General features: G+C 39.7%; 1 protein-coding gene across 2 annotated transcripts in view; it reads right to left on the reverse strand.

Moving 5' to 3' along the window:
- Window positions 1-23,077, reverse strand: part of USP46 (ubiquitin specific peptidase 46) — a 37,095-nt gene extending 14,018 nt beyond the window's left edge. The window contains exons 1-6 of one of the 2 annotated variants that reach the window (XM_032685764.1): window positions 22,480-23,077; window positions 21,412-21,533; window positions 7,727-7,807; window positions 6,693-6,906; window positions 4,190-4,419; window positions 640-716 (exon numbers count right to left, since the gene is read on the reverse strand). In XM_032685764.1, the coding sequence (XP_032541655.1) occupies window positions 640-716; window positions 4,190-4,419; window positions 6,693-6,906; window positions 7,727-7,807; window positions 21,412-21,492 (683 nt within the window). In that variant the 5' untranslated portion in view covers window positions 21,493-21,533; window positions 22,480-23,077. The remainder of the gene's footprint in view (window positions 1-639; window positions 717-4,189; window positions 4,420-6,692; window positions 6,907-7,726; window positions 7,808-21,411; window positions 21,534-22,479) is intronic. The other variant, XM_032685765.1, reaches the window with a different exon arrangement.
- Window positions 23,078-23,173: the final 96 nt, after the last annotated feature.

The raw sequence follows: 23,173 nt of genomic DNA on the forward strand, positions 1-23,173 counted from the left end.
TACTGTCTTAAATATAGGTGATGGTTTATTCTATCAATGCCAAAATCCTGAATATTTTAAATCCCTCAGAATAATCATCCATGCATGTCTGAAAATTATTTTGATCTCTAAAGTACTTTTTAGTAGACTGTACTAGGAGCAGAACTGAAATTTTAGAATATTTCTCCACGTAATTTTAGGATGAGACACAGAATAATAAATTTATAATAGAAAACTAGAGTTTTGAAATATTTTACCCTCTAGGTACTCTAACACTCATTCTGCAAAGCACACATTTAACTTCTAATATACACATAAATTCTAATCAACAAAGCACTTGAGTAGAACCTTAAAGATAAGCACACTTAAAACTCTTTCTAGACAATATTATTCTACAGCAATTCTTCTAGATGACAAGGAAATCATCTATTTTTCCCAAGAGATGATTTTTTTTCTCTTTCAAACACACATACTGAAAGTGAGTAAAACAAAGTACATTAATGTATATTTTGTCATTAGAGGAAACATCCAGTTTAAAGTCTTTTTCTTCTGTTTAAGAAAAGTTTGAACCCAAATGTTATTCTATTTTTGTCTACCAATTACACTTGGAAATTTCAGCAGCTAGACAGAACTATTTACCAAAAAGATCCATGCATTTACCTTAGACAGTGTGTAATCGATGTGTTCTGCTCCACATCAACAGAAAGGTCAAGAAAATCTTCATCTTTGCTACTAACCTGTTGCAAAAAATATACATGTAAAACAGAGATGCCATAAATGTAAATGCTGTTTTTATCCTTGGAAAATGCTAAAGGATAGAGCAATTTCTACGAAAATAAATTACGCAAAAATTATTAATTTCAATGCTTTTATTTTTTTTCCAGTTCCTTGTGACTATATTTATTAGTAATTCTACCAATGCTGTTTTCATATAATTTAACTTCTATCTGTTCCGCTTATCCAATCCCACTAACCACGGACCAGTGATGACAGCCTATTGTTCACTAAATGATGGTTGATCATCATCCCCTGTATTAGCTGTGATTGGTGCATTACATATGTTCCCCTGTTATGTAACACAGTCTACTTTCTTATTTTATTGGAACTTTGTTGACCCTTTGTATATTATATTACACTATATAATCACAGTTTATTCCTACATAATTTTTTCCACTATAAAGGATGTAGTGAAGATATTTTCCAAATATGCATCTGTCAAAAAATGTCATATTTAACTGTGTTATTTTTTCTCTCCAGTGAGCATTTAAAAGGCTGGGTTTACATTTCTGGTTGACACAGCTGCATTTCCCCATTGAACATTGTTTCTGGACAATACTTTTGACTAAAAATATTAAAGATCAAAGGTAAAAATGATGAAGTGATAATAATTTGCGAAATCATTTTAATATTGCCAATCTTTTTTTTTACACAGAAGAAAAGAAGAAAAAGTATAATGAATTTTTATTTTAAAAAAATAGGCCCAGGTATTTTCAGAATGACAGATATTGATTTTTGCTTTGAAAATTATTTTTTACTAAGAGTGTTTAATCTTGAAGGTGAAGTAACATTAACAAAAAAAATCATGCAAATGGATAATCCTTGTAATACTTAACTGAGTCAAAAGGCTGCAGAGTTACTTACTGCACCTGAAATCACTCATATTCACAACAATCAATTTTGTTTATAAAATGTTGCATGAACACTCCATATTTTGCCTCCTATGGCTGCATTTCCTTAGAATAACTAAATCAGATGATGCGACAGTGAAGTTCAAATCAAGAACTTCCGTGAGGGGTTGAATTCATCATTCTGGTAGAAGTCACTCATGCTCAGATTTTTGCAATTCTATGGATGTACTACTTTCAGCTCATATCTGTGTTATATCAGAGATCCTATAAGCTTGGTGAATGCAGCCCATATCAGACCTGAATCCAGAGGAACACCTTTAGCAGGATGAATTTTGTTATTATCAAACATGTATAGAGGCAGAACGCACACCCAATTGAAATGAACAGCAAATCATCCTTGAGACATGACTTGACCCACAGGGGATAGGAAGCCACAAAATTGGCAGCAGTCGACTGCAGTATAAATATACAGCTAAAATTTGAAAGATAAAGCAACAAAGATTCAGAGAATATTGCATCTCTGCAGCTGGAACTAGAGTTCTGTCAGACACACAGCTGGAACTAGAGTTCTGTCAGATGCACTGCGTATCATGAAAGAGGTTAAATACTTGAAAAAGTCTTTGGCAAGTATAGTGTTTCATCTGAATAGGTCAAAGAAGCTAGGAATTTTGTTATTGATTTCATCATATCAAATATTTACTGAAAGGAAAGATGAGCGACTTAGAGCTTGAATAATACAGACTAAAATTAAAGGTAGCTGGAAAACAAGATTCAAACTGCACTCTTTGTAAGCGACAATAAGAACTGCTGGAATCTGAAGGATCCTTCATGGACTACTTATGAATATTTTAGCAAACAAACATCTTTTAATCTGTTTTACTATTTCCAAAAGATTTCAATAATCCAAGAAAAACAAACTGGAAAAGTATCCTAAGTAGTATACAGTATTCCTGCATTCAGAGAAAGCTACAGACAAGTTTTTCTGCAGCAGTAATACCTAGTCTTATATTTTGCATAAACCTTGGTCACTTTGAATCACAAGTAGGGAATTGTGCAGTTTTGCTGTTACCTAAGGACACATCCCCACTTCACTACAGTTTGTCTGAGTAAACACTAGATATTGATTTACAATTAGGCCACAACCATTTAAAGAAGCTTATTAGTTAAAAAAGAATTCTACTCTTTCATTTACTTTAACTGGCTTTTATTATCTGGATTTATAAAACTGAAATAGACTAAATAATTAATTTTCAATGTATCTCTCATGTTTTTACTTGAACAAGCTTGTTCCAAACCTCTTTCAGCACTTTTTTTCACATTGACTATCACTGCATCTCTTCTCCCCACTCTCCCCCTCTGACCCAAGTCCCTGGAAAAGTCAAATTTTTTTGGAATACAGAGCTACCCTTTATGATTAGAAATATCAGGATATGTTCTTTTACACATCTGGTAGGACCTGGGTAGAGTTTATGTCACCTAACTTCAGCTGTCTAAAGATATTTAATCTCAGCTTGCTGTCTGAAGATTCCTTCTCTGAGCACCTTCTCCCACCTTAACACAGCTAATCTAAAGCTGTTTTCTTTAGAGGAAGCCCACAGAAGCAGTACTGATCTGAGTAAAACCACGGTGTTCTTAGGCCAGAACAGTTTGCTGGCCCAGTTCACAGCATTGCTGTACCAACATTTGGTACCAACAACAGCTTGGTAACGCCATGGAGCCGGGACGACCTGTATGCAGCAAAAGCCTGATGCTGCTAAAAACATCCTGTTTCATGAAGCAGCCTAGAGATAGATGGAGGCAATTTCCTGAAGGAGTTCCTTTATAATCTCCACCATCTACAGAAGGTGTTGAGAAAACTGGTTCATCCTTGATGCCTATCAACTTTGCTTTATCAGGCACAGGCTAGGTGAGATTAATTCCAACCCTTTCGGAAGGTCATTGTTGCTGTTCTCCCCAAACCAGATTTTTTTTTCCTGTCTGTGTTACTCTTTCGTATAGCAACACCAGAGGGATAATTTTTAAAAAATATTTCTCTTCTCTTTCAGTAGGAGCATGTGATTGAAAACCACAGAAATCAATAACAGACTTGCAATCAGGTCCCCTAACTAAAACTAATTTTTAGTTATACTTCAAACATAAGAGATTCCAAACTGACATCAACTTCTAGAAAATATTAGGGAGATAAAAGAAAACATATAATTTGTTAATAATGAATTGTCTGTATACTAGTCGCATTTTAAGATTGAATTCACACAAATTCTTCTTGACGTTTCACTTATTCATTGAATATGATGTATCTTCCCTCAAAGTTACAGTAATAAGGAAGGGTGTTGGTTCACTAGCAAGAATTTTAACTGTAGAGATATGTATTAAGACAGCAAAACCTGACATATGTTAGCCAAGTAATGCTTAGAAAAATAAATTTTTAGAAAAGAATATACTCACTTCAAGAAGTAAATTCTACAGGAATATCCATAACTCTCAGATGTCTGAAAAGATTCATATATTTATATGTATATAAAATGTATCTATCTATTAATGAACAACAACAACAACAACAACAAATCTATCCCAATGCTTACGGTTTCACAGTTCAAACATCTAGTTTCGTTAGTCAGTGTTCCCTGAAAAATCTCATGCACCCAGGTGAGTTCTTGTTTGTTGTTTTCTTCAGCTTCATTCATGTTGCCATTTTTCAGTTTCCCATTTTGCTTTTCCTGCTTCTTCTCCTCCTGCAAAATGTCTGCAATGGTGTTGAGCAAGTAGTTTAAAAACTCATGTGCATCCTGCTGCATGTAGTTGTCAAAGAGATCTGTGAAGAAGAGAGTTCAAGATTTGTACAGCATAATATATCTTTTTCTTCAAGAAAGAAATTTTTTTTTTCCAAATTCGTGTACTGGCCCTTGTTCAGCAAAGTATGTAGAATCATGCCAAAGAGGAGCAGTTTGGCAGCTAATAATCCTGGCTTCAGTGAAGGTACTTGGGGGAAAGCTTCAGCTCACCTAACTGTAGCTGTCTAGAAGGTTACACTCGTTGGAGCTGGTTGTGTAGGCTCCCATTACAGTCAATGAAGAAAGCAAGAGGGTGACTAATCCTAAATTAATTCCTTAGACTAGATGCCTAACTTTAGGCAGCACTGACTCCCATCCACATATTCCAAGTCCCTCAGACACTTAGGAACATCACAGAGTTTTGACAGTAAGACACCTAGCAGGGAAAACCAAAGACACTGAATGTTGACACATACCAGTGTACTGTGTCTGGCAGAAATGGAGTTGCCTTTCCCATACCTTAGCCCATGGGGTGCTGTGCTCTGTACGTGTGGCTATAAAGGTGTTGATAATGGACCAGTGCTTTATCTGATGCTCAGCAAGGCTCACACAGCATCAAGGCTGTCTCTCCAACTCTCCTCCTCCCCAAAGTCTGGTAGGCTGGGTGTAGGAAAGATGTTGGGAAGGGGACATAGCTGAGGCAGCTGATCCAAACTGGCCAAAGTGATATTCTATGCCATGAGAGCAATAAAATATAAGAGAAATATGGGAAAGATGGTGGGGGCAGGGGTGGCCATTCATTCTTAAGAAATATGTCTTCCAAAGAAACTCCTATGCATGCCAAGGCCCTGCTTCCCATGGAGGGGCTGGGAATCGTCTGCTGACGGGAGGTACAGAATAAATCTCCTTTGGTTTTGCTTTCCTTCCACATGCAATTTTTGCTTTGCTTTTTTCTTTTTTTTTTTTTTTTTTTTTTTAATTAAAATGCCTTTATCTCAATTCACAGGTTTTTTTCATATTATTTTCTCCCCCTGTCCTGCTTAGTGGTGAGTGAGAGAGAGGCTTGGTGGGCACCTGGCAGTCAGTCAAGGTTAATGCACCTCAAGTAGTAATAATAGTAACACCATTTAACGAAGCTCATTTTTTACACACAAGTCTGATGAGCAGAGACTTGTCCTCTTCAATAAATGCTCACAGGAGAAGAAGGAAATATCCCACTGGTGACTTAGTACAGACTTCTCCAGTGAAGGCTTAACTTGGCCACCATGTTGAAGAAAAAAGAGTCTGTGTTCCCAGAAATGTGTATTTTTATTCCCCTGCTCCTGAAAAAGCTCACACGGATTTCCTCAGAAAATATTGTACAGGACCTTCAGCTTTGTAGTGTGTAGCATGGACACATAAACAGGTTAATACGCACTGAGTCTGGCCCTAATTTAAAAAAGCTGAAAACATAAGATCTAGTCTCTAAAAGTGATCCCGAACAGTGTGGGGGCATTTATCACTAAACAGCTGAGAGTTAACTTTGTCACAATTTCAAAAATCTGCTTTGAAATGAACAGTCTGCCCATTTATATGCTGTCACCAGGAAGCAATTTCTTCCAGGTGTTTGACTTGTACTTTGTCTCTTCATTCAAAGCTCCTCTGTTTCTAAGCATACCACCCACATTGATATGAATCTAGGTCAAAATGGAGCTGTGTGGCAGGCTTCTCTGTCTTAAGATGCTCCTCATATCCCATAGAAAGAACTACTACAAGATTAGGCATATGCTGTTGCCAGCCTAATGCTCAAAAGGTGTCTGATGCTTCACAGAGTAAGACTGTGTCCACCACTCCTAAGAACAAGAGCAGCAGTTGATGTGCAGTTGATGGAACATCCCCCACACATCCAGTTACTTATCCTCCAGAGTGTTCTGGAGTAGTGGTGCTTGTAGCACTCCTAGGCCACATAGTTTCTATACTGCCAACTGCCCTCAATGTTTCTATCTGCCACAAAAAGAAGAATTTAAAAATTAGAGCAGAGTGTCACCCTGTTCCCAGTCCCGGCTCACTGTACAGTACAGTCTGTCCCACCATGCTGTGAAAAGATTATTAATTCATACACCTCTGGGAACATATGAAACCTGGTATGGTTATTTCAAGCATAATATCGTGTACACAGATACTAAAATATTAATATCGAAACCCCACAAAGTACTAAAAGCAATTTACAAATCTAACTTGCACATCTGATTACTATGATCCCATTGCCCAATATTTATTTATACTTTTCTGATCAATGCCTGAATGTCTTAGAAGATTCCAGTTTTACACTTACCGTTCTCTTTTCGTAACCTTGATATGAACTTTTTTGGTGGAATAACTCCAACTTTTTTCTTCTGAGTAGCAATACTGTGGAAAAGATCTGCCAGACAAGTCAAGAGATTTTCTTTCTTTTTCTGTTGGGCCTTGTATGATAATACATTTTCCCGAAATGGCCGGCAAAAATACAATGCCTGCAGCACGGAGTTACAGTAGCAGGTGTTCCCAAACTGCCAAGTAAAATTAAAAACAAGCTTAATCCCTGTGTGTCACAATAAAATTATTTGCTTCATTTAACTTCTGTGTCCCTGTCACAAACCAGCCATTTTTCCATGCATTTTTCCATGCTGCAGAAATATATTTCCACACCCACCCCTGACACTTCACAGAAAAAACTATGGTGTTCTAAATTAACTAGGATACAAAGTAAAGGTTTCCACCTGCAAGAGATATATTTATTGTAGTGGACCTTGTTAAGTTTGTTTTAATATAATAACATACTCTTCCTAGGTTCTATCTTACCACTCCGTAGTAGAATGACTAATGTTTCAATGGAAAGAATTACTATATCTATATTATTTATGTGGGAATAAACAAGTGATTAAACACCCTTCTCATTCATTCTCTCCTTGTTCAAATAAAAAAGCTCCTCCTAAGAGTCCCTAATGCAGAATGCTGTACCTAAGCTTGTACATACTTCCATCACTTCCTCCCTGCCATTTCACAGCTAAAATAGACTTTTAACTTTATTGAAGTGTAAGTTCTAATCTCTGGAAACATTGACAGAACAGTAAACTGTTCTCTCTGGGGGTGTATGAGTCTGTCTTCAAACATCTGATACAGTTCTGCAGCCTAATTTGCCTAAAATTGAACCTCGGCAGCTTTTTTTTTTTTTTTTCAAAAAAAAGACAATCCTACCTTAAAATAAGATTGGTAAGAGTCAGGGAGAGAGAAAAACAAAACAAAACAAAACAAAAAAACAAAGCAAAGTTCAAGTAACATCAGAGCCATAGTTCTGTATATGGTTTACCTACCGAAAACGGTACTTACATTAACCAGTCCAAAGTAGTGTTCATTGATTGGAAACTGCTCTGGGCCAATGTCTTTTTCCAGAGCAGAGGCATTGGTGCCCTATACAAATAAAAATTTAAAAAAAAGAGAAAAAAAAAGAAAAAAAAAAAGAAAAGGAAATTATTTAGAATAATAAGATTCTAAAATAAAATTATGGACAGTATCAAGACAGAAGATAATTTTTTCTTTTAGCTATGATTAGCAAAGCTAACTCTGTCTTACTAACAGGCAAGCACAACAGCCTCATGAGGCAATAAAAATATTTGCAAATCTAGGTAGCAGAGCTGGCCTGGCATGGACCCTCTAGTAATGGCTGATTAGAATTGAACAGGTCACAACAGCAACTGTTCTTTCCATACCCAATTCCTTCTTAATTTTGCTGTGTACATGGACATCTGGATCCCATTACTCACTTGCCTTATAAAGATACCTGTTGATCTTAAGCACAAGCCTAAAAGTTATCTTGGCTAACCAGTTCCTAGATGTAAGGTACGTTTTCTAAGCATTACTGAAACTCCTCTGAATCCCTTTTAATTCATCATCAGCCTGTAACAATATTTGGGCTTCATGTTGGTACACAGTTACAGTAACAACATCACAAATGTTAAAAGCAAGTAATATATCTCTCATTTTTTCCTATCTAACATCAAAGGGCACATAAACTCAAGTACTGTTACATCTCCTAGTCACTGCCTCCGTGTGGCAAGTTGTGTTCAGCTTATCTTCAATAGCAAAGTTGTTTAGGTAACTGCTGCTCTGTGAAGTACAACCATTACTTTTGTATGTTACCTGTAGTTTCGCTATATTAAAATGACCATTTTTAAACAAGTTGAAAGTACTAAGCAAGCAAAGTAGGTTGCTGCCAAATGTGTCATTACTCCTATCCACTCCAAGCCTGTCTCCATCCTTTTGAGATCCTCCCTTCAGATATTTATAGACATTGATGAGTTCCCTTCTCAGTGGTCTCTTCTCCAGACTGAACAGGTCCAGCTCCCTCAGCCTTTCCTCATAAGAGAGATGTTGCAGCCCTCTTACCATCTTTGTTGCCCTCTGCTGGACCTGCTCCAGGATCTCCATGTCTCTCTTGTCCTGAGGAACCCAGAACTGGACACAGCACTCTAGATGTGGCCTCACTAGGGCTGAGTAGAAGGGCAGGACCTCTCTCGACCTGCTGGTAATGCTCTTCCTAGTGCATCCCAGGATACCATCGGCTATCTTGGCCACCAGGGCCACTGCTGGTTCATGGACAGGTTGTTGTCCAGCAGGACCCCCTGGTCCTTCTCCACAGAGCTGCTCTCCAGCAGGTCAGCCCCCAGCCTGTGCTGGTGCATGGGGTTATTCTTCCTCAGGTGAAGGACCCTGCATTTGCCTTTGCTGAATTTCAGACAGTTCTCTGCCCATTTCTCCTACCTGTCAAGGTCCTTCTGAAGGGCTGCACAGCCCTTTGGGGTATTGGCCACTTCTTCCAGCTTTGTGTCATCAGAAAATTTGCTGAGAAGACATCTGCCCCTTCATCCAAGTCATTGATGGAGAAGTCAAACAATACTGGGCCCAGTATTGAACCTTGGGGGACACCACTAGTGACAGGCCTGTAACTAGACCCTGTGTCACTGATAATAATTCTCTGCGATCTGCTGATCAGCCAGTTCTTAATCCACCTCACTGTCCACTCATCCAGTCCATCCTGAATTTGCCTATGAGGACATCGTGAGAGATTGTGTGAAAAACCTTGCTGATGTTACGGTAGGCATTTGCTCAGACTTCATCAGCTAAAATCTTCAAAGTAACTGGTAATCAGATTCAAAAATTTTATGACCCTTACCCATCTCCTCCTCAAGGCCTGATTTGTGTTTCGTTACTGCATCTACCATCACCACTGCTTGCTATACTAGATAATTATTTCATGGCAACTCATTAAAAGAAGATTATTTTAGTCAACAGAATCAGCAGTGTGAAACTCAACACAGGTGCCCTTTGAGAATTTACAAGGTTTTAAAGCAAAACATCTCCTCTAAGTTGTCAGGTTCCAGAAAAGCTCCAAAGATTGTATTTCCCATCCCTTTCTCAGATCTTTTACCATTGTCCCCCTTTCTCCCACATACAGAGACCTCATGGCTCAGATCAAGCGCATGTTATTTCCCAGACAATCCCTTTGAGACTGAAGTGCTTTACAAGCACAAGGCTTCATGCAGTGCTTCAGAAGGGGCACACTGTCTTTTCTCACCAAACTCTGCTAAGCCTCAGTGAGAAACTTGGAAAAAAGGAATGATTGATACAAAGCAATTATTGGCTACCTTCCAATAGAGATGACAATGTGATAATTATGTAAGTCCCATATGAAGAACGGTTTTATTGCTAGGAAAGTCAGCCTTGTTAAAGATGGACAGATTCAGCAAAGCATCTGACATCCCAAAAGGGAGGAAACTGATAAACATTTGGCTACCTGTTATTAGCAGTGAAGCAAACAGCCACTGTTACCCTCAAAACCGTGTCTGATAAAAAAAACACATGACTACAGAAGATTAATACAACTTTTGAAGAAAACCATCTTCATATGTACATCTTCATTGTACAGCATTCAGATCAAAGCAAAGGTTTTCTTTGATTACACTTTTAGCATTACAATCAACTTCCCTAACGTAAGAATGAAGTGGGTGTTTTTCCAGTTTCGTAGGAAGTATTCTCCACACTGAAATAAATTCTCCCTCTACAGTTCATGGAAAATGCTATTTCTAAAAGGTAACCTCCAATTCTTTCATAAACTACAGGTTAGTATATGTTGTTAGACAAGTAGAATGCAAGTGCTCTCCTAACTAGTTGCTCTTACATTACTCATTTGCTTCTCCTCCAAGGCCAGGTATCTTACTTCAGAGGATGCCAGATGGTTTGACAAATCCTTTCTAGCATCCAAAATTCCTCATAAATATTGTGAGAAAGAGTAAGAATCAGGATTTTTCAAAAAAATTATAGCTGAAAACCAAAAAAATTCATGATGTGCGCTAACTGATCTTCATATAAAAATTCTATATTGCATGGAAATTTCTGAAATACACACTGTTGAAACAACATATGCTTAGTAACAGCTCATCATGCAGCTTTACCTCTCCAAAACCAGGACTTGGCTGTTGCAAATATAAAACAAAGCACTACGTGCCAGTGACCCAATAAAACAGAGAGGCTAAATTCAATCTTTGGATGACTTAACTTCCTTGGACTTAATTAGGATTTGTGTCTTTTTATATCAAGGGCAATTTCAGTCTGGTTTATTTTAAGTTCTCCAAAAAGATGCTACTAAATTAATAGAAAAAGAAGTCTATGAAAACCGGTAAGAAGCATAGAGAACTAATACTTCAAAGAAGGATATATTTCTTAAAAGGAGAAAAAAATTTAGGCATACTACTTAGTAAACTCAAACCGTGTTCCATTCCATATATATTACATGTTTTGAGTATGAAGTGTCCTCAATAAGCAGTTGATATGATGGCAGAAGAAGGAAATTTTCCAGCCAAAGTATACCAGAAACTGTATACCCAAACCAGGTTTAAAGTGGAAGAAATACGTTATTACAGATGGGTTAAAGATAATTCAGAATTCAGTTTAAACCTACCACATCAAAAATAGAAAACATACTAGTTGAGGTTAATCAACAGCAAAAATCAACCATGACTATTTAACACAGTTTTAAGCATACTTGTGCTTGTTTCCACTCCCAGCAAGTCATTTTGGTCACTTCTACAGTGAAAACCTGCTCAGACATTTTAATGCAATTCACTCTCTATGGTTTTATAAATGGTTTTGTGTTTCAGCTAGGAGAAATATCCTACCACAGCTGAATCTACTGTAATTCCATAAAAATCAGCAAGAGTGGCAGTGCGGCCACAGAGCCTGAAATGAGGAGAGGCTGCATAAGTCAGTGAAGTGGTATTTGGAGTATATTAAATAAATTCATAGTAAAGGAGACTGGCTCCTTCTTAAAAAAATACACTAATGAAGGAAATGCAATGAAGTGACTGTGGTAGCGAGACCTTTTGAGAATGAGAACTAGGTCGATGTGGAAACTCCTACTATGTATTCTGTGGTGCTGGTGAACCTTGATTTCTCAGAAGTTTTACCACTTAATTAGACAATAAGTATTCAGCCCTTATAAAATGGCAAAGACATACAGCTAGAGACATAGCCAAGCATGGGCCAATTCAGGCAAAGCCAAGATTTCTACCATAGCACTGCTCCAAAGACATTCTCACCATATGACATATTTTTTCCTCTTGTTATTTTGCTCTAGGCCTTCTAAAGGATAAGACTGCTAGTTTTCTTTTCGGTTGAAATTTCTGATAATATTACTAAGAGTTTAATTTGCATGAAACAGATTAAGTAAAAAAAAAACCAAAACCAAAACAAACAAAAAAGCCAACCCTGCCATTCCTTTACTTAGCAGGTAAACAAAATAACAGTTCAGTGGAAAAAAAGACATCAGATTAGATCATTAAATCACATGTAGCAAAGTAACCTAAATACAATTATTCTACGAAGTGAGAAATAGAATAGAGCTAATATGAAAGATACTGTCATCAGAAGACAGCAAATCAGGCTAGACATTGTACTGTGACAGAGTTATAAAAAATTGCACTAACTTTCTAGAAATATAAACATATTTAATTTAAAGTAAATGAATGCAGTAAAGAAATTAGGACTTTTTATAAGCCACCTATTAAATGGGTATCACTACATAAACAGAAACACAGTAAGAATAAACTTCAAAGAATAAAAGACAAAAGAAGAAATAAGAGGAAATACCTTGTTCACAAGAAAATCTAAAAAATATAAGGAAAAAAACACATAAAAAGTTGAATCATGAAAACAGAAAAACAAATATATAAAGAGACCAATGAAGAAAGATGGTTGGTCCATGACAAAGGGTTTTGGATTATATACAGCTATGAAGTAGATTTTTTTTTTCTTAGTATTCAGGGAAAGTGAGAGCAACATGCTAGAAATAGAGCTGTTTCCTGAAGGGAGAGACTTTAGACAAACTAATGGTGATGTTTAGGCCAGTAGAGGAGAAATTAAAGTAAAAATAGAAATGGCTTCAGGGCTAGGCAGCCTGAGTTTCAGGATTTTGGAAGGCACAGCATAATGGGAGGAAAGGGAAAAAGATGTGAAAGACCTCATGGCCAGCAAATGACAGTGATGGATAACTCAAAAGAGAGGAAGCAACTCTAAATAAAATCCCAAATTAGCTCCCGGAAGCAACACAAAGAAAGAAGAGTAAGGGAAGAGTAAGCAATATCACAGCATGCAGCATATATGCAGCTGCTTTCAATAGACACGACTTGTCCCCAGTGCTGGACTTTGGCTATCCTCAGGGACAACCTCAGCTTTCAGAGGGATATGTGAGTAATGGAAATAGCTGAACCAGGCTTCTTACGAACTCATTGATATTAGATACTAAACCTGAAATTTTTCTGTATTTTTTAAAGTGTACATCCTACAAGACGATTGAATTTAACCAGATTAGCTCTCTTTTTGTTCTGTGAAGCAAAGTTTTATTGTTCCTCCAGCAAAGCTATTTTGGGTCTTTGTTGCCACAAGGGAGAAGAGGAAAGAGAGAAAATTTATAGGACTTCATAGCTGAAAAACCACTGTGCATTCATAATTTTGTAGGAAAAATGATTTAAGAAAACATATCTAAATCAATAATTTTTGTGCATTTCTTCCAAAGAGTTTTATTATCATTAGGCAAATTATAAGAGCTTGAAAAGAGATGTCTAACCTGCTGGTTTTTGTTGTTTGTTTTTTTTTTTGCTGGATGCACTAAACACAGATATAAGTGTCACATATACCACAAATAAATTCAGCTCTTAACTGTGTGGCTACCAAGAAACATATAAAACCTGACAGCCTTGAAATCCTGAGCCACTTAAAATCTTGAACAAAGTGTTTAAGGTACTCAGTCTTATATAGTTTATAAAACATAAGTAAGTTTTAAAAACATTGACCATTAAAGTTTCCAGGATTACGCAACTTTTACCAAACTCAGTATTCTCTCATGAGTCTGTCTGCATTCCCAGCTTAATTGGTTTGGGATTAGCAGCACTCAGGCTTTTGCTGGAACAAGTAGCAAACCCATTGGTTTTGGCCAATTTCCTTCTTCAGAACACATAATCTCAGGATGGCCTCACCAGTTGAAAAGAGACTGAGGTTTGCTTACAGGCTATAATTTCTTCAATAACATTTTTCTGGGCCACTTAGATTGTATATGTGGTGCCTCAGAGCATTCCAAAAGCAAGGTACCTTCTAGACTGAATCACAGGTGCACCAGCTGGAATACTTTTTGATAACCCTGAAACAGAAGTAAGAATATCTTAATTAAATCTCCATATAACATGAGTTATGAGGGCTGCAGTTATGTTGCAGAACAGGTTTAGAATTCAAAATTATTTTTTGGCAATGCTTTTCTTTTAGAGAAATTGTCTGAAGAGCTGAGACAAATGCAAGATTCTGCACATGAAGAGAAGAATCACCTATACATGCACAGAATGGGAAACAGCTGACTAAGGTAGTAGTCAGCTGAAAAAAAGAAAGTCTGTGTGTAGTATAAGATGAATAAGCCACAGCTATGCAGTGTTTTTAAAAAAAATCCCCAAAATCACAACAACAAATATTGACAACATAATGAAATTCTTAGATGGGAGTCTACAGAGGGAGTTCACAAAGTTTCTAAAGTAGCTTTCCTGTTTAACTTGTCACCGGTAAGACTTCAGACAGATTTTAAATCCAGGCTTGGTTTAAAGGAAGATAAAAATAACTGGAAAGAATCCAAAAAAGGCAGTAAAAATGAAAAACTCAACTCTAGGAAAAAGTGACCTATAAAAAAGGGTTGAATAGGGTTTAGTTGCATAAGACAGAAGAGGCTGAGGCATGGCCTGACAAAGGTTTTCGGATCACATACAGCTGTGAACTAGATTTACTAGATTAGTCTACAGTTTGTTACAGAAGGCAGTTAGCCTCTTCTTGATCTCAACGGTGGACAGGATGAGAAGTACTAAGCTCAAATTACTATAATGTAGATTCTGGTAAGACATTAGGAAACATGATGTAATCACCATCACTGGAATCTCCAAGTTTGACTGTTGTACATCAGAAGTAACATAGGTTTATCAAATGGAATTCCAATAGACAGTTGGAGACTTTATTGTCCTAGGAGAGTTTAGAGTTTAGATGACCTCTTACTAGGTCATCAATTGTGAAATCAAAAAATCAAATAACTGCAACACACAATATCCAATAGTAATGGCTGGTTTGAAACTCTCAGCACAACAGCCTTCTCTGCAAAGGCTGAGCAAATCCAAGAACACGCTTACAATGCAGGCCTGATGGTGGAGATACAAGCTCATTTCTTCCCCAGAAGCACTAATATGCTGTGGTGTTGAGTACATAATGTCATCGTGGCTAGGCTTCACGAACGAAGATTTGGGAAGGCTCTATCCACATTTGTTACAGGCACGTTGGTGGCTTATGAGGCCAATACGTGACAGACATATCCGATTGCAAAAGGCGCAGCAGAAAGACTCCTTAGATGGTGTATTCTGCAAGACACGGTTCTTTCTGTGTTGCCTTTTCTCCTCGAGAGCGATCCTGCGTGTGTTCTCAAAGGAGACAGCTGCGTTATAGATAGTGTGTCTCCAGGCCTCCCGATTGGAGGCCAGAGTAGACCAGTTATGGTGATCAATATGGCCAAGGCTGAAATGTTGTTTCAGGGAGTCCTTGCGTACAAGTGTATCTACCAAACAGCCAGCTAAAGACATTTTCTGAGGCTAAAGGAAGATCAGCAGAAGAAACTTTCCTGACTGCTTCTCTGATTGGCCATGACTTACTGTCCTGGGTTACACAAAAAGTCTTTTCTCTCCAAATAAGCTTCTTTGGTTTTTTGGTGGTTTGCCTTCTCTAAAGAGACTGAACTGCTAGTGATTAATGACTCAAACATGTGACCACCTGCAGTGCCTGCCCAAGAGATTGGACTATTGGTGCTCATGGCTCAAGTCACAGTGTGCTTTGCTAACAATGTGCAGGTTGGCCACCCAGGCCAAGGGCTGAAGGCATGCACATCCAACATCTCAGGGTATAAGCTGCATGTTGAAGAAGGTAAGGTAAGGAAAGAGGCAAATCCTGTCAGGTGGGGTAGTGTTTCTTTTTCTTTACCTGGATGACTCAGCTGTGGTAACTTCCTGGAAGATTCACACCTAGCCTGAAGGTTTTCCTCTCTTGTTCATGAGCCATAATGGACTCAGCTGCACTGAAGTTAGAGACAGGTGCAACATCTCAGAAGACTCACAAAGTATCCTGTTACTCCCAGTGTTACATCATCCAGTGTAAAACTCCCTGCCCCAGGGGAGGTATCAGAGGCATTCCCATGTTCCGTGTTCCTGAGCATATATAACTCTGGGCTTCAGGGCTTCCCTCATCACCTAGGGCTTACACCACCACTTCGACTGATCTGGACTGTGGCCACCGCTTTGACCAATGAACATTGAAATTGCAACAACCAAGTCTCATCACTGGACCCAGTGGGTGTCTTGTGGGTCCTTCCAATCACCCGGGGGTCTGCAGTCCTGCTTCAACTGCCTGTACCAGCACCGCAGCCTCACTCCAGGGCCACACAAGCATCTGCCATTTCCTGCCAGCACTGGCTCTCCAACCTTTCCTGCCAAATTTTCTGAGCGTGGGGGAGGAAAATCACTTGGAAGGGCAGCCATCTTGTCTCTGTCCTGTGGCCAGGTGTGTTTTCTCTGGGTGGGGGAGGCCAGCTGCCATTTTGATTTGGTCCGGTGGGCAGAGCTTGGAAAGTTTCTCCTCACCGTTTGGTTTAACCCACTTTTATCAGTATAGTTATCAGCATTCTTCTTGGTAAAGAGTTTTTTTTTTCACTTACATCTGGGCATATTTGGTCTCTCCATATATATTGGAGAAAACAGGAGTATTGAATTCAAGGGAGGAGACTTCTGTATGAGATCTCTGCCCCTCCAAATTGTCTCAAACTGAATCACACTCCAGGCAGTGACTCTTCATATCCATCAGAACCTCACCTCCTGCATGGCATTTGCCCACCACACACAGTTAATCAGGGTCCAGAGTCTGCTTTTAATCTCATCTCTTCCATAATTCAGGCTCACTCAGCCTTACTTGTCGCTGTTAAAGTCAGGATGGGCAGAGCAACACAGAATCTTCTTCCAAAGCAGGCACAGGATTACAAGAAGGCTGTAAACACTTTATTGTAACAGGTTGCAAACATTTATACTTTTCACATATTACACGTCAACTTTCTATTGGTGCCTTCCATGTAAACATATATCAGGCTATACACGTCATCCTGCTATTGGTACACATAGATCAGGCCATCAGGCCATCCACATGTCAACCTGCTATTGGTACTTTCATGTATACACACAGCAGGATTGGTTGCAAACTAGTAAACACAGCTTTTGTCCAGTCATCCTGACTTGCAGAAAGTACAGGAAGTCCATTTCTGTCTTCCATCTTCTTCCTGTCCGAAAGTTGCCCACATTCTTCTGCGTGCTGTGTTCTCTTCCTTTCAGGGGTATACTGTAATCTGGTTTATGTCCAGTGCTTCGTAGATAAATGCCAGGCTGCTGACAGGCTTGCTGTCAACCCCGACACTTACTGAGCTGTAATTAAGAGGTTCCTTTATTCAGGTGTTTAGCATAACCTCTGGTTTACTCTTCATTCAGCAACATGAAGCCAAAGACTACATGCATCTAAAAGAAACACATTGTAAAGCACACATTGTATTAATGAACTGCCCTTCTGTGCTTATCTTATAAACAGCTAGTAAGTGTGTAATAACCACTTTAATTATAACAAAGGTATTCATGGAAGACAAGCTCAGCCGTTATTCCAGGTTATCCATTGAAAATTATGTATTTGCATGTTTCTCATTTTGCACATCCGACTCTATCCAATGAAAAAACATTTTTTGTGGACATCTGTTTAACTTTTGATGGAATACATATTTTCTGCTTGTCAGTCTAGTACCTGTTTGTCAGCCATACTCTCAAGTTTCTCATTACTTCAGAAAGGTATTACAATAATTAGACTTCATATTCTCTGTACTTTTCATATTTTTTCTATATTTTATATGTATGTCATACTGAAATTGTGCAGTCTTGAGACTATGCTTCTAACATTACTTTGCCTGAACTCTTTGTAACTAATTTTTTTACAGATTTAACAGATTGGTTTTCCTTTATCAATCTAAATATGCCTTCAGATAGCTGTTTTACTGTCTTGGCATGTACTATTTTGCCTTTATCTCTGTTTATGAGAAGATGTAAAAAACATGAAGAAATACACACTGCAGATTGTTCAAATTAATAAACATTCTTATTATATGAAGCAGAATGTTACTATTTTCACAGCATTAAAATTGTAAATTTTTTTATGTCAAGCATTTTCCAAATCCATGTTTGTAGACTTGAGTCTTCATTCTGCCAGTGCTCTATATTTAAACAAACTCTACAATGAGTCTCTAAAATCGTGCTATTAAAAACAAACAAACAAACAAATCCAACATTTATTCTTATTTGTTTCCAGAATGCAGGGACTACTGGGCTTCTCAGATGATACCTTAAATCAAAAGCAATCTGAATGTGTTCAGAATAACCCATTTATTAAATTGACAGAACAGTTTGAAGTGCAGATTGGATTATTTGAAATACTCTTACAAAATTATGAAAGAAGGGGTTAATACCTGTTCTCAACTGAATTCTAAAAGAGAGAATGCTTCACAGAGCTTGTTAGCCAGATCTGTAAAAATATATGTCAATACATTCTGAAATTATTAGATGTCCTTCACTGCACGTAACAATAAGATCCCTAGGCCACAGCTGCAGCATGAGCTTAACTCAGAACTCAAGGCTGTACCTAAAGCTCATCAACAGAGAAACATACTGCAGAGTATTTCAGTAAGAAACAGCCTTAAAATGCCAGCATGCCTATCCACCTTTGAACCAGCATTTTATACTGGAGTTGTGTGGTTACATTACAGAAACAATAACCAAAGAGGATTACAGCATTGTAGGGGCTAAATCACATCCCTATTTGGTGTCTTCAAGCGTTACATGGCACTGGACGTTGGTGTTCCTTCAGACAGGGTTTCTCCAGTGTATCTTATGCTTCTTCCATCTATTGTACCTATCCTACGTAAAAGGTGACAATTGCCTATTGTATACATCCCTCTGGTGAACATGGTGTGCAGACAGAGTGAAGAAGCTTTTACAGTGTCTGAAAGGCAGGTAAAATGAACATCTTGGGGACCAGACCTCCCTTTTCAATGAGCATGGCCATCATGCCCATACAGAGTCCCACTGATTCCTTCAGGCACAGTTGCCTTCATCCCCTCCACCCCCAGAACAAGTTTTACCTCTTAGGTCTCATTAGGCAAATCAGTGCATAATAACTAGTACTATTGTTATTATTAAAATTCAGGGAATAAAACTGGTAAAAGCCAAAGGAGGAATTTTGTTTAATTCTAGAAAGTTGTGCACTTAAATATTTACTACAAGTAAATGTGCTAAGTGGAAATTTGCCCCAAATATTTTTTCCTTCCTGATTAGCTCCTACTGTGTCTGTCTCAGCATATGAGAGCTTATCCAGTGAATATATAGTACTAAAGATCTTTTATAAGGAAATTAAATACTGTCCTTGGCTTCCTTGCTCCACTGTGCCTGTTTTGATCCTTCCTGAAAAGACTAACCATCTCTACTGTCTACAGGAGATCAAAATTGCAACCCAAGATACCAAACATCAGGTAGTCAATCAAATAGCAAATGTGTATCTTAAAATGTTGACTAGACAGGTTCTCTTAAGCTAAATTAGTAATTAATTCAGCCAAAATTCAGCTATTTTTTCCCTTAGGACACAAAAGGACTTGGACAAACACACAAGAATCTCTGTCAATAAAGGACTACCACTGAAAACATAATCTATGTTGCATTCAGAGAGGGACAAGTATTTCAGGACCAATTGCTCCCTCTGTCTCTCTTTCCATACTTTCCCCCACCCAATCAGAAAATCAACCAGGCATCATCTTTTTTTTTTTTTTTTGCAAAAGTTAAGAAAAAAATCTCTGTGAACACTCTCAAGTGGAATGGGAATGAGAAAAGATAAAGACCTTGACTTTTTTTTCATTATTAAGTTCAACAAGGTTAAAAAACTTACAAACATACTAACAAGCAGCATTATATACAAAAATATATAATATTATATATATATATAAATTTTATATATATATATTATATTACCTAAGAATTATACAGCCATTTCTTAGTCCACAAACTGTAATAGCTCAGTTTTTCAAGTACTATATTATAGTGCAGCAACAAGGTCTGGGAATTAAGATCTTTGTATGGTAGATTTCCACAGATGCCCTAAATCAAACTAGCACTGCAAATATTCAGGTTTTATACAGGCAAAAGGTTTACTTTTATACCTCTAGCTTTCTGGAAGGTGGTTGTAGCTCCTCCTACAAACCACTAAGCTCAAGTCCACCTCCTGACCTAAGTGGACACATTTTTGGACAAGCCATAATGCAGTGTTGTCAATACTTCCACGAATTTCTATTTCTCTTATAGTCCCAAATTTCTGTAGCTGTCTGAAAATCTCCACTTTTTGCCTAAAAGAACTTCCAATCCCTGTGGGTTATCCAGAATAGACTAAATGTGACCAACACAACACAGTATCTTTAAAAGCTAAGTACATAGACCCAAAGGAATATGTAGCCTAAAAACATCATCATTAGAACAACTTCACCTTCTGTCACAGTACCACGAGCTAGAATTGCCTTGAAGTATGAGTTCTTGTATGCCTTTTCTGCCTGAGGCTCTCATTCTTCCCTTCAATCTCTCCATTTCTCAGATGCTACTTTTGCAAGATATACTGGCAGTGACAGCTGAGCAGTACACCACTAGAACAACCTCATCAGTTTTGCTATGAATCTGTTCAGTCTTTGAGAGAAGCATACTGCATACAAGTGCATCTGTCTGAAGCACATGAAAAAACCATGGAGTTCCTAGTACTTTATGCCAATATTAATGTCTTACAACCACCTATGAGTCTCCAGCTCCCCTTCATGTGGTGCTCTTTTATACAGTTTGCAGGGCATCACATTGACCATTAATCAGCAGTAAAAATTGGAGCCTGCCTCAGAAGGAAGGTAAGTGTGCCCAGGTTTTCTCCTCAGTCCTGTACTGTTTCCTAAACCTCTCTTTTCAGTGTCCTCGCCCATTGGACTGGTAATTATTAAGAACAACGAAAAGTTCAAAAAACTACTTACTGTTGGTGAAGAAAGATGAGAATTCAGATTATTTTACCCCAAATCTGGATGTTGTATTAATTTTTTTTTAACCCCAGAACCAACTCTTCCTGTCTGCATTTCAGAGTAGGCATTTCAAAGGGAGGACTGAGGCTTAAGTCAAAACTATGCATGGGATGTCCCAGGCATCTGGTTAGATACGAAAGAACAAGCTCACTTAAGTGGAAGTGTGGACACTTGGGAGGGGGAGCAGGCTTGCAATCTGCACTCCCTCCCCCAGACCACTGCTGCTGACCCCACAGGAGCCAGGCCTCTGGGGCTGTGCCTGTTGCCTTACCCTAGAGGTAGGCTCCATTCTCCAGGGCAGATGAATGGTATGTGTGGCATCACCAGCACAAGGCATGCTGGGGCACCACATGGAGGGAAGCTGGCAACTGCATGTAGCTGCTCTTGAAGAACCTGGAAATAAGGGGGAAAAATACAGACTAAAACAAAAAAATGTACAGAAACAGGCTTCTCTTCTGTTTGCATTGGGGTGCTTGCACACAACCAGTTATTTTGTGAGTTTGCTACTGTCTTACTGTATTAATAAACCTTTAACAAAGTTTGAGCTCCCCCTCTTCCCACCAAGAATTTTCAAAAACCTAAACCCAACCAGACGCTCAAAGTTTGTTAGGATTAAAATGAAACCCAAGCACAGTGCAGAAAGCATCCTTTCAAGGGATGGAAAGTACAAAAGTCTGAACATAACAAACAAAAATGTTAATGTTTCCTTATTCTTTCCTAATTGCCTAGTCTGGTTTAGAGAAAGCTAAGTGATTGAAGAGTACTTAACAAACAGCAGTCCTCTTTGAGTGGCATGCAGCGCAAGTTAAACCCTGCCCGCTCTTAAGCTAAGACTTCCTAAAACAGATCCAGAGCATTTGGATCCAAAGGGGTGTTATTCGTTTTTTGTGTAACCTGGGGAGCTCTTGGCCCCATGAGACCACAGGGTGCCTGCCTGAGAGGGTTAAACGGGGTCACTGACTTAATGTGGATTCCCAACCCAACTTGGGTCCTTTCGCAGGATTATTAAGGCAGGAGGAAAGGCAGGAGGAAGTGCAGGAGAAGAGAGGGTGGGCCACGGCTCCGTCTGCAACGCGTCCCGCTCCGGGCGACCCCGCACCGGCTCTGCATCTCCGTCCCTCCCCGGCCCACGCCCGGGCTTGCGCCGGGAAAAGTCCTCTGGACATCGTCACTCTCCATCGGCCAACTCCACCCCAGGCACGTCCCGGCGCAGCCTGCCCGGCTCCCCCGCCACGGGGGCAAGGGACGGGGTCCCTCCGTTTGGCTGCGTTCCTGGGGCAGCCCCCCTCGGTCGGCCCCCTCGGGGCTGCCGTGCCGCCCGGCCCCCGCCAGCACTCACCATATTACAGATGGAGGCGATGTTTCTGACAGTCATTAGTCTAAAGGTTGCAGCGATCCCACACCGCCATCTTTATAAGGTGAAAACAGCCCCGCTCATGGTGGGAAGAGCGCAGGAAGGGATAGGGGGCGGCGGCGACTCCTGCTCTGGTGCTGGGTAAAACCAAGAGGAGGGGACTGCACAGGCACCCTTTGTGCCCGCAGAGCAGCGAGAAGGACGGACCTTCCCGGCCTCCCTCCCCCGGGCGGGTCACCGGGAGCTTTAGCAACGCGGGGAGAGCGGCCGCATCTCCTCTCCTTCCGCCTCTGCCTCTCGCACGGTCCGCAGGGCCCCGGGCTCCCGCTGGAGCGCTCAGCCGCGTCTCTGCGCCAGCCGGCACCGCGCTAATCTCTCCCTTCCTCCTCCTCCTCCTCTTTCTCCCCTCCTGGCGGCTGCCGCTGCCGCTCGCCGCTCCATCGCAGCGCCGCGCCCGCTGATCCGCTCTGACAGCGCCGGGGAAGGGAGGGAAGGGAAGGTCAGAGGCAGTGCCCGGCGCGGGGCACCCCCGGCGGGGCGGCCGCCGCCGCAGCCAATGCGCTGCGGGGCCGAGGGGGCGCGGGGGGGGCTGCGCCTGCCGCCCCTCCGCACGGGCGCTCCGAGGGGCTCCTGGTGCCTCAGTCGCCGGGCCTGGAATGGCCACGAGGCTGCAAAACTC

Source organism: Chiroxiphia lanceolata, chromosome 4, assembly GCF_009829145.1.
Source record: "Chiroxiphia lanceolata isolate bChiLan1 chromosome 4, bChiLan1.pri, whole genome shotgun sequence".
NCBI lineage: Eukaryota > Metazoa > Chordata > Aves > Passeriformes > Pipridae > Chiroxiphia > Chiroxiphia lanceolata.